The 12206-nt window shown below is 42.6% G+C and overlaps 1 protein-coding gene and 1 long non-coding RNA gene across 5 annotated transcripts; one reads left to right on the forward strand and one right to left on the reverse strand.

Annotated features, from left to right (window-relative positions):
• Window positions 1–1103: 1103 nt before the first annotated feature.
• LOC120666937 lies at window positions 1104–11683 on the reverse strand. 4 transcript variants are annotated; one of them, XR_005671956.1, is made up of 7 exons: window positions 11557–11683; window positions 10473–10505; window positions 9816–9932; window positions 6499–6677; window positions 6357–6408; window positions 1632–2469; window positions 1104–1554 (listed from the first exon to the last, which is right to left on the reverse strand). It is a non-coding gene; the product is annotated as an uncharacterized LOC120666937 (long non-coding RNA). The 4 variants fall into 4 exon arrangements; XR_005671955.1 differs by lacking the exon at window positions 1104–1554 and having other exon boundaries at window positions 1594–2469; XR_005671957.1 differs by lacking the exon at window positions 1104–1554 and having other exon boundaries at window positions 1594–2469; window positions 6339–6408.
• On the forward strand, window positions 6274–9066 carry LOC120666936 (wall-associated receptor kinase 1-like). Its single transcript, XM_039946930.1, has 3 exons — window positions 6274–7288; window positions 7526–7708; window positions 7800–9066. Exons 1-3 carry the CDS (start codon window positions 6367–6369, stop codon window positions 8972–8974), a joined length of 2280 nt encoding a protein of 759 aa, XP_039802864.1. The 5' UTR covers window positions 6274–6366; the 3' UTR covers window positions 8975–9066.
• Window positions 11684–12206: the final 523 nt, after the last annotated feature.

Here is a 12206-nt window from a genome sequence, read left to right on the forward strand (position 1 = left end):
TACATGCATCACTCTCAGCACTGTCAACCATAGTATAAGCCGCTCTGGCCAACGTTTGTAATTGGAACCATCAAAAGGTGGTGGTTTGATTGTTGCAGCAAAGCTAGATACCGAAAGCCTATTAACAAGATCAGGTTTTTGGATTGTTAGAAAACTTGGTAATTTTTGATATATTTTAATTCCAAATATTACTAGCAATTTCATGACATAAAAGAATGATAATGTGTGAACAAAATATGTGCTTGTGTTCATATTATTCTCACTAATAAGCATGAACAAAATATTAAACCAGAATAGGTTTAGAGTGTACCTCAAGGCGGGACCAGTGCCGGAGGCACCGGGTGCGCCGTTACCAGCTGGAATAGACATTCTATTCGACTGGCCTTGCTTGAAGTAGCCGAACGATGCCGATGCATGAAGATGTTCGCAGTGAAGTCCCACGAACCACGAACGATCACGCCGCCAGGAAGTAGCCGAGGTAGTCGTTCAGAGAGAGAGAGCGAGTAGTCGCGTCAAGACACTCCCCAAAAACCTGATTGCCCGCTATCCCTTGCAGGACCTTCAGCGTGCAGAGGTTCCGGAGACCCGCTCTCGCTAGAACTGTGCGCGCAGTGCTAACGATGGAGACTGCAGAAAGCAACTGAGGGAGAAGGGAGAGGTCTCCTAAGCAGGAATACCTGAAGCAAGAGCTGAAGGTGTGAGGATGAGTAGAGGAGGGGGTGGTTTATTTAGACGTGGAGGTGCCTCAGATTGGTGCATTTGAATCACAGGAATCTCATTATCCGCAAAGATTTTATTCTGTGTCATCATTCACCTGTAAATGTCAACATTTTATTGTCTCTAATTTAATGCTTGCACCGCAGGTCACGTCCGGCCGCGCCGCGCCAACGCCCATGGCCTCGGTCCGGCCTGGCCCGGCGAGGCGAGCGCACGTGGTTCACCGATCTCCTTTTACCGGCTTCACAAGTGGTGTACATAGGGTCCACCCTTTAAGTCGGTTGAGATCCTCCTCAATTCCGAATTAAGCAATTGATTTCCTAGCATTTAATAGTGGGCTTTGAATTCTTTTAATGCATTGAATAGAATAAATGGGCCAAGCCCATAATTCCAACACTAGTTAGCAGGGATGTAAACGGATCGGATACGGACGAATATTACTAATATCATATTTATTTTCATATTTGTATTCGAATATGGAGTCGGATACGAATAGTGTTAGTTTTTATCGAATAAGATTGTAATAGATATCGACATCATAAAAATGTAACTTTTGAACATTCGGATACGGATCGGTTACGGATATTAGATACTCGGAATCGTATACGGACGGATAAAAACCCCTCCAGACCGGATCGAATTCGAATACGGTCGGAAAATATCCGTACCATTTACATCCCTACTAGCTAGAGTTAGGGAGCCTCGCTCTTCTGTAGTTGCCTTTGTTTTCACAAACTGTACGATGAATAAAAATCATAGCAAGGGATTCACAGAATGTCGAAGTTGAGATACACATTACTAAATTAAAACATAGAAAAGCAACACATGCATTCATACCTGAGTTTCACAGAATGTCGAAGTTGAGATACACATTACTAAATTAAAACATAGAAAAGCAACACATGCATTCATACCTGAGTTTAAACAACTAGAGATTACACATTGAATTTAAAAAGCGACACATTAACAACTGAGTGAGTGAAAGACATACAAACGCGCAACACACATCAACACCAGATCCACCAAAAGAAAACATATTTTTGAGATTACACCAAACTAAAACATAGAAGCAAAAGTCACACCCGAATGAAAACATAGTTACTTATCTATTAATTTTAGCATTTCACAACCAAAATGCCGCTGGATCCCTATTGAGGAAACCACTTGTTACTTCTTGAGGCAGGCTGAAGCATCGGACCCGGCAGTTTTTAAGCTTTAGGTCCCTTTCCGCATCATACCCTAGGGAGAAGGTCTTCAAAGGATACATAAAGCGACCGCATTGGGGCACGCCTCCAGCAGCCCCTGGCTCCCCTGAGCTCCTGATCAGCCGCCTGCCGTTCTCAATGGAGACACACTCCACAAGGTAGAATTTGCTCAGCTGTTTGTGCAGCAATATTTAGGTGGGAGGTTGCATCACGGGCTTCTGAGGCCTCATTATTTCTGAACAGCAAAGTAGCAGCAAACAAAAAGGCTGTTTGGTGTTGGACACTGAAGCAAGTGTACATGGATTCGGGAATGATGACCAGCATGATCAGCATGCTTCTTTTGAGTTCAGCTAATATATTGACTGCATGCTTCTTTTGAGTTCTTTGCTCCTCTGTATGATCCACTTTGACTGCTTCCACTAAGCAGATGAACCCAAACACATGATCGTCGACGTGATGAAGACACTCCCAAATTCGTGGAAATATGGTACTGGATTCCATTGCGTATATGTTCCTCCAAGCAGTTGAATGCATATATGATCCTTTACTGCGGAAAAGACAAAAGAGGTCCATTGGTCAGAACACGTGACTGATACAATACAACAACACAACAACAACGACATAGTCTTTTTCCCAAGCAAGTTGGGGTAGACTAGAGATGAAACCCGAAAGAAATAAGTTCAAAGTTCAGGCACATTGATAGCTAGTCTCCAAGCGCTTCTATCCAAAGCTATCTCTTTAGAGATATTCCAATCCTTAAGGTCTCTCTTAACCGACTCATCCCACGTCAGTTTAGGTCTACATCTACCCCTCTTTACATTATCGACCCGCTCAAGAACCCCATTACGCACCGGCGCCTCAGGAGGCCTTCGTTGGACATGTCCAAACCATCTCAGCCGATGCTGGGTAAGTTTCTCCTCAATTGGTGCCACTCCGACCCTATCCCGAATAACTTCGTTCCGGACTCTATCCCTCCTTGTGTGCCCGCAAAACCACCGCAACATCCGCATCTCTGCTACACTCAGTTGCTGGACATGTCGCCTTTTTGTAGGCCAACATTCAGCACCGTATAGCATCGCCGTACGAATTGCTGTCCTATAAAATTTGTCTTTTAGCTTTTGTGGCACCCTCTTGTCACAAAGGATGCCAGAAGCTTGCCGCCATTTCAACCAGCCAGCTGAAATTCTATGCCTAACATCTTCATCAATGTCGCCATCCTTTTGTAGCACCGATCCTAAATACCGAAAAGTATCCTTCTGGACCACCACTTGTCCATCTAGACTAACGTCTCCCCCCTCATGCCTAGTCGCGCTGAAATCGCACATCATGTACTCGATCTTGGTCCTACTAAGTCTGAACTCTTTCGACTCTAACGTGCGTCTCCACAGCTCTAACTTCCTATTAACCCCTGCCCTACTCTCGTCAACTAGCACCACATCATCAGCAAAGAGCATACACCAAGGGATATCACCTTGTATATCCCTTGTGACCTCATCCATCACTAAAGCAAATAAATAAGGGCTCAATGCTGACCCCTGGTGTAGGCCTATATTAATAGGAAAGTCAGTGGTGTTGGCATCACATGTCCGGACAAACGTCGTCGCATCCTTGTACATATCCTTAATGAGGGTAATGTACTTAGTTGGGACTTTGTGCTTCTCCAAGGCCCACCACATGACATTTCTCGGTGCTTTGTCATATGTCTTCTCAAGGTCAATGAAGACCATGTGCAAGTCCTTCTGTTCCCTATATCTCTCCATCAATTGTCGTATTAAGAAAATCGCCTCCATGGTTGACCTTCCAGGCATGAACCCAAATTGGTTTTGGGTCACATTTGTCACTCTTCTTAGGCGATGCTCGATAACCCTCTCCCAAAGCTTCATCGTATGGCTCATCAGCTTAATCCCACGGTAGTTAGTACAACTTTGAACATCACCCTTGTTTTTGAAGATAGGTACTAATATACTTCTCCTCCATTTTTCCGGCATCTTGTTTGACCGAAAAATGAGATTAAAAAGCTTAGTTAACCATACTATTGCTCTATCTCCTAGGCATCTCCACACCTCAATGGGGATACCATCAGGGCCCATCGATTTACCTCCCTTCATCCTCTTCAAAGCCTCCCCGATCTCTACCTCCTGAATTCTCCTCACAAAACGTCTGTTGGTATCGTCAAAAGAGTCATCTAACTCAAGGGTAGGGCCCTCACTCTCCCCATTAAACAACTTGTCAAAGTACTCTCTCCATCTATCCATGATCTCCTCATCCTTCACTAGCAGTCGATCTGTCCCATCCTTAATGCATTTGATTTGGTTGATGTCCCTTGTCTTCCGCTCGCGGATCCTAGCCATCCTATAAATGTCATTCTCCCCTTCTTTCATGACTAGCCGCTGATACAGGTCATCATACGCCTTACCCTTTGCTACATTCACAGCTCGCTTTGCAACCCTCTTCGCTAATTTATAGCCCTCGATGTTGGCTGCACTCTTGTCAAGGTGGAGGCGCTTGAAACACTCCTTCTTCTCCTTAATAGACATTTGCACCTCGTCATTCCACCACCAGGTGTTTTTCCCCTCCTGTTTGCCTCCCCTACTCACGCCAAACACCTCTGAGGCCACCTTCCGAACACATATTGCCATCTTTAGCCACATGTCATCTGCGGCTTCTCCTTCTTCCCAAGGCCCCTCACCTAGCATCCTTTCCTTAAACGCTTGTGCCGCTTCCCCTCTAAGCTTCCACCACTTTGTTCTCGCAATCTTGGCACATTTGTCCCGGTGGACACGTACCCGAAGACGAAAGTCCGCCACCACAAGCTTGTGTTGAGGGACAACACACTCCCCAGGTATCACCTTACAATCTAAGCAATCACGTCTATCCTCCCTCCTAGCAAGGATAAAGTCGATCTGGCTCGAGTGTTGTCCACTACGAAACGTCACAAGATGGGATTCCCTCTTCTTAAACACGGTATTCGCTATCAACAAGTCGTAGGCTAACGCGAAGTTCAACACATCCTCCCCCTCTTGACTCCTGCTACCGTACCCAAAACCCCCGTGCACTCGCTCGAACCCTACATTAGTCGCACCCACATGGCCGTTGAGATCTCCTCCTATAAAGAGTTTCTCGCTGGTAGGCACGGTATTAACCATGCTATCTAGATCTTCCCAGAACTGCATCTTGGTGCTCTCACTAAGGCCTACCTGAGGGGCATAGACACTGATCACATTCAAAACCGAATCTCCAACTACCAACCGGATTAGGATAATCCGGTCGCCTTGTCTTCTAACCTCTACGACTCCATCCTTAAGGCTCCTATCAATCAAGATGCCTACACCATTCCTACCCGGAGTTGCTCCCGTGTACCAAAGCTTGAAGCCAGTATCCTCAACCTCCTTCGCCTTCTGGCCCTTCCATTTGCAAATTTCTTGCCGTCCGAATCTTTCCCGTCAAGCTGATCCACTATAGCATTTATCTCTTCTAGAATCTGATTGTGACTATGGAAGAAGACCCAGCAAAGCAAGCGACCATAATGGCTAGATACAACTCAGAGAATGAGACATAAAACGATTGCTACTTTGGCTGGCACATGACCCCTCCGTATCCAACAAAAGTACAAGAACAAGTTGCCGAGGAGAACACCCTTTCGCAATCTGAGAGAAACTTCCTAATTGAAAAGCAATCACTCAACATTTGATTTTCATATATCACGCCTTTTCAACTTTGACTGGTAAATCACAACATGTAGAAGTCAGTTCAAACTTCAAAGGCTCCAGCACCCGTGTCCTATTTTCTTTGCCGACTTACATCGCATGTTTAAACACCAATTAGGAGTACTAAATATAGACTTATTACCAAACTAATTTCATAAGTCGCGACTTAATCACGAGACGAATCTATTAAGCCTAATTAGCCCATAATTTGACCACTAATTGCTACAGTAACCACTAATTGTGCATTAATTATACTTAATAGATTCGTCTAGAGTTAAGCTAGCAACTTATGCAATTATTTTTATATTAAATTGACATCTGAACATTAGAATTGACATCCGAGCATTCGATGCGACAGCGACTTAAAAAACCAAACGAGTGTATCCCCAAAAATTCTGCCAAAACATAGACACACAAATGAGTCTGACATTGACACCCGCAGAGTGTATCCCCAAAAATTCTGCCAAAACATAGACACACAAACGAGTCTGACATTGACACCTGCACCGGTGTCCATGTCACACTGATAAGTCAAAACAGTCCTGTCCATAGCATTATTTTTTGTTCATCATCTAAAAAGGAATTCTGAGCTGCAACTCTTCCATATAAAAAATCTAGCACAGTAGAGGATGCAAACTCACACCACAACAACGAAACATAAGAGAGCACAGGCTTTAGCTAGGTAGTTAGAAAGAGCGCAAGGCAGTACCGTAGAGCGTGACCATACCTCTCCAGCCATGGAAGAAGCATTGATCTTCTGGGTGCTCATCATCTTCATCCTGGTGAAAGAGGGATCAGGCACCTTATCTGAGCTTGCTGTATCAAAGCCGGGCTGTCCCGACAAGTGTGGCAACGTGACCATCCCTTACCCCTTCGGCATCGGTGATCACTGTGCCGCGAGCAGCCGGAACCCCTACTTCATTGTGACCTGCAACAATACCTTCCAGCCATCCCGACCTATGGTTGGTGACATTACAACATCTGTAGAGGTCCTCGACATCTCCCTGGAGCATGGCATGATGCGTGTTTACAACGATGTCAGCTACACCTGCTTCACATCAGACACCATCACATCAGATATCCACCCCAGTGGATTCAACCTGAACAGTACGCCATTCATCCCCTCTACCACCCGGAACCACTTCACGGTCATCGGCTGCAACACCCTAGGGCTCATTGGTGGCTACATGCACAACAACTCTGACTCTGACCAGTATGTGGCTGGCTGCTACTCTTACTGCCAAGGACTCAACAGCACATCTGAAAACGCACCATGCGCTGGGTTGGGATGCTGTGAGACCGCAATATCCCCCAATCTCACTGATTTTGCAGCGGTACTGCCCAACCAGAGCAGTGTGTGGAAATTCAACCCGTGCTTCTATGCGATGCTTGTCGAGGTTGGGTGGTACAACTTCAGCACAGAGGACCTTGCGGGGCACCTTACATTCATAAAGAAAAGAGCCGGAAGAGGTGTTCCTGTGGTTGCAGACTGGGCCATAAGGGACGGCTCATGTCCAAAAGATGGGGCAGAAGCACATACAGATTATGCCTGTGTCAGTTCAAACAGCTATTGTGTGAATGCAAGCAATGGGCCAGGCTACCTGTGCAACTGCAACCAAGGTTATGAGGGCAATCCTTATCTTCACGAAGGCTGCCAAGGTTAAGTATCTATTCAAAGGAACTAGCTGCAAAATTAGGATTTGGAAATAAAGATTATCTGCAGGAACAACCTTAGTGGCTTAACAGACATATAACAACCATCTTCCACATTGGAAAATTTATTTTGTTACCTGTTCAACATTTTTTAAGCATGCATAATATATTGAAGTAGTTCCCTGTTTTGATCTTTTTCTTCATATATTTTAATATATGTTACTCCATTTGAAAACTCTTCAGATATAGACGAGTGCAAGCTGCATAAGTTGGATGCAAAGTATAAGGAATCATATCCATGTAAAAATGGAGTATGTCGCAATAAACCAGGAGGATATACATGCATATGCAGGATGGGAAAAATATCAGATGGCACAAATTCTGGATGCCGACCTGTGCTTGGCCAAACTGAACAAGTGGTAATAGGTAAGTATGACACCAGAGAATATACTTGGTCCTTACAAAGAACCGTTCCAGGGAATTAAAGTCATGAATAATCTCAAAAACCATTTCGCAGGTCTCAGCATTTGTGCAGTTGTAGTGGTGTCTTTGACATGCATATTTGTTATAAAATTACAAAGAAGGAAGCACATGAAGGAGAAGGATGATTATTTTAAACAAAATGGAGGTCTGAGATTATATGATGAGATGAGATCAAGGCAAGTTGACACTGTTATCATACTTTCAGAAAAAGAGATAAAGAAAGCCACAGACAACTTTAGTGAAGATAATGTCCTTGGATGTGGTGGCCATGGAATGGTCTACAGAGGAACTTTAGATGATAACAAAGAAGTTGCCATTAAAAAGTCCAAAGTAATAGACACTAACCGCAGAGAAGAATTTGTAAATGAGATAATAATCTTGTCACAAATTAACCATAGGAACATTGTGAGGCTACTGGGATGCTGCTTGGAGGTAGATGTGCCGATGTTGGTGTATGAGTTCATTTCCAATGGTACCCTCTTTGAGTTCCTTCATGGCAATGAGAGCAGATCACAGGCCCCCTTGGATATCAGACTGAAGATTGCTACACAGTCAGCAGAAGCTCTTGCCTACATTCATTCATCAACTTCTCGTGCAATCCTACACGGGGATGTCAAATCCCTCAATATACTCTTGGATGATGAATACAATGCAAAAGTGTCAGATTTTGGAGCATCAGCACTTAAGTCCATGGATAAAAATGATTTCATTATGCTTATCCAGGGAACTCTTGGCTATCTTGACCCTGAATCTTTGGTCAGTCACCATCTAACTGACAAAAGTGATGTATACAGCTTTGGGGTTGTTCTTTTAGAGCTGATGACAAGAAAGAAGGCTTTATACACTGATACCTCGAATGAAAAGAAAGCACTATCGCATACTTTCATAAATATGTTTCACCAGAATAAGCTCCAGGATTTGCTTGACACTGAAATAGTAGATGATAAAGTTATGGTGGTGCTTGAGAAACTAGCTGAACTTGTCATGCACTGCCTGAGCCCAAAAGGAGATGAGAGGCCAACGATGAAGGAAGTTGCAGAGCGACTACAGATATTGAGAAGACTCCAGACGCAACTAGTCACAAAAACTCATTCTATTCGACCACATTATTTTTATGGAGGTCCATCAGTTCCGGTCCCTTCAGATGAGATGGGATATCAGGGCATGGAGGCAGCCAAACTAGTGTTGGATGTAGATCTCGCAAGATAAATATCTGTTATGCCACTCTTTTTATATTTGTAATGTATAAACATCATTATAGTACTAACTAATCTATTGTGTGCCAATCCACCGTTTATGTACTGGAAAATCGATGTGCACATCTTTATACACGTTTTAAAATCTGTCAGCATTAATTGCATCAACAGTTTTAGTTAAAAACTTCATTTGGATGTTAATTTATCTAGTTCAAATGTTAAAGAGCTCTGGATTTACACATTCGCAAATCGCAATAACACTCTTCTCCAGAACGAGCGTTTTGACATATTGTGTTAAGATAGATTGAGTATATGCACAAACTTAATGCTGGTTTATAGTTAACCAAAGTCATGCTATATTTCTACCTTCTGTCCTTTTTTACCTATAGAGGCTGGGTGCTATAAGAAGCCTCAAAGAAGAACATGCATTATGCAATATCCTATTCTGCTTTCTGCACAAACAAACAGGAGTACAAAGACAATGCGAACAAGTAGAAAAAATGTACAACCTAAAGAACACAAACAAAATGGATGAGAGCATTTTGAATTGTGATTGAAGTTTAACAAAATCAAATATGCAGCATGCTTTATCATAGATCCAGACCCAATAACTAAGCAATTATCAGACCTAACTTAAGCTATCCACTCTCTACACACAAAATTTACAGCACATGAGTATGAAGGCCTAAATTTGTGCGAGTTCAAATATATGGTGATTATTTTCCTTACACTGCACTAGCTCAATGTCAGGCTATGCAAGCGTTCACATGAAATGCATTAGCTACATAGAAACATGTTATTTGTACAAAAGCATGCATATAAATTTATTTAGACTCCCCTGCAGGAAGGCCTACCTTACAAGTCATTCTTCAAGGTTCACTTGTCAATTTCACAGTTCAGCTAGTGGTCACTTTCACTTCGCAAATGCTCTTCCAGGGCAGATCCTCTTAACAGCACAACATCATGAAAACCTGTTTATTCACATACAGAAAGGGTGTCAGAATACAATTATACATTGATAACGCGGTATGAAAATGTTATAGAACCAAATTTGTTAGTGATGAACGTTATCGAATAGCAAGAGAAATAAGTTTTGTGTGCACATACATCATGACATCTTCTCTCTTAGCAGAGCTGTCAGGTATCATGTCTATGTACCATTAGCAAAATGACAAAGAAGAAATTTTGCAGAGCTAGAAACTAAATAGATTACACATTCATTACAATTTAAAAACAATAAACCAGATACAGGCTTCATTCCATGCACAAGACTGTTGAAAAAAAGCAAAGCCCTAATATTATTGCTTCACACAAACAGGATCAAAGCAAAATAAGTACATAAAACAAGAAAAATAAAAGGTAAATACAAAACAACCAGAAATAGCCTAATAGATTGGCATGCCTTTGGGCACAATCTGGTCCTTCATCCACTGTAAATAGACATCAGAACATACTATGCAGCACATATCGTTCCTACGAGAAAGTGGAAAAGCAAAGGTCATTGGACTCACAGGCTTGCTGACACCCTCAGCCTTTGGACCAAGCTGCACAGCCAATGATACAAAAACAGGGTAAGATGAGCTTCATGTTATATCATCATACAAGTTATTATTAAGTTATACATGCATGTAGCTACAGAAAGAATCATCATTCATGTACTGCAAATGGAATGTGTAATCCTATGATCAACTTCATTAACCTAATAGCATTCCTTTCACCCACAGTTTTAGTGGAAAAACATTTAGAAGAGGGTGGTAACTTTTCATGTGTTAAAAAAGTCCAATTTTTCTTTACACTTTGATCAGAACAAGGCTTTCTCTCTAAAACCAGCATCCCAAAATATTTGGCTTAAGATGGATTGAGTGAACAAAGGCACCAAGTTAATGAACGTTTCAGGTTTTATCAACCAAATTCATGTTACATTTCTGTGTTATGCAGAACAAGGTGACAGGATCAGCTCTGGATGCATGCATACAATACAAGCTACAAAGAGAAACGGGGCGTTGCGTTACAAATGCAAGAACACAACACAAATTAAATTCTTGATGTGCAGGCGCTTTGGCTAGAGGATTTGATCATTTGATGTGTCATGGACCCATAGTTACAGTTTTCACAACAACCACGTGCACATGCTGACATGCAGCATTGCCTCCTGAAAAAATTTCCTAGAGAGGCTGGATGCGGTGCAAGGAAAACTTGCTGGACAGCATACCGTGCAAGGAGCACAAAGAAATAAAGAGCAAGAAGCAGTACGGCGTATAAGGAAACATATCGGAGGACAGCATTTTGAGTTGAATTGGAATTTGTAACATTTGTTTCAGGGCGAATTATGTTCAGACAAAACACAATTTTTTCCAATACAAATTACGTTTCAACGAAATGGTTTAAGGAAAATAACTTGTTATATATACAGATCCAGAAACATGCAAAATGATCAGGAGTTCAGGACCTAGAATGGAGTCATCCAAATATCCAATCCCTGGACATGAAAATTACAGCAAACAAGTAGGGGCACCTTCCCGCATGCTTGGTAGTTGGTACAGCAGTACATGGAAAATAGGTGATTACTCGATTTAAGACTGCACTATTGCTCACCTGAGAGGCGGAAGGGGAAGGACTCGGGCGCGCACCACGGGCGAGCATGTCTGGGAAGAGCCAAAGCAGGACGCAAAAGCGGCGCAGAGGAGACGGAGGCGTAGGTGCGCGCGGGAGAGGCGGTGTAACATCCCAGTTTTCATCACACTTAAGAGGGAGTGTTGAAATTTATAATGCAAACTTCTAGAAGGTTCTATAAAAATAAGGATAAACCATAGCATAATTTTGTTCACCATGACAAGGTTCTAGAATGTTCTACAAGAATCATAAGAAGACAAGAAGCTTGGATATTTTCTTGTCATGGTAAAATTTAGAATTTTTTAGAATTAGATATTTGTAGGGAACTTAAATATTTGTAGGGAGCTTCCTAGATTGTGACAAGTGTCACTCATCCAAGAGGGTATGAGTGCCTATATAAGGAGGGTGCCACCCATTGCCATGCCATACTACTCCACTCCATCCCACACACATCCAAGGGCATGGTAGAAGTGAGCATAGGTAGAGTGTGCTAGGTGTGTTCCTTTGTTGCTTCAATAAGGTAAGCGTCTTTATAAGTGTTAGTCTCCCGGTTAAATTTAAGTACTTAGTGTATAAGTTGTGATCCATCGAAGGTTGGCTCTGCCACCCGGGATCACAAAAGGGTCTGGGCT

The sequence above is a fragment of the Panicum virgatum genome, chromosome 3N, assembly GCF_016808335.1.
Source record: "Panicum virgatum strain AP13 chromosome 3N, P.virgatum_v5, whole genome shotgun sequence".
Lineage (NCBI taxonomy): Eukaryota > Viridiplantae > Streptophyta > Magnoliopsida > Poales > Poaceae > Panicum > Panicum virgatum.

Coding starts and splice junctions, on each gene's coding strand:
- LOC120666936 (XM_039946930.1), top strand. CDS start 6,367: ATGGAAGAAGCATTGATCTTCTGGGTGCTCATCATCTTCATCCTGGTG. Junction 7,289..7,525: donor TCTTCACGAAGGCTGCCAAG/GTTAAGTATCTA, acceptor AAAACTCTTCAG/ATATAGACGAGTGCAAGCTG. Junction 7,709..7,799: donor AACTGAACAAGTGGTAATAG/GTAAGTATGACA, acceptor ACCATTTCGCAG/GTCTCAGCATTTGTGCAGTT.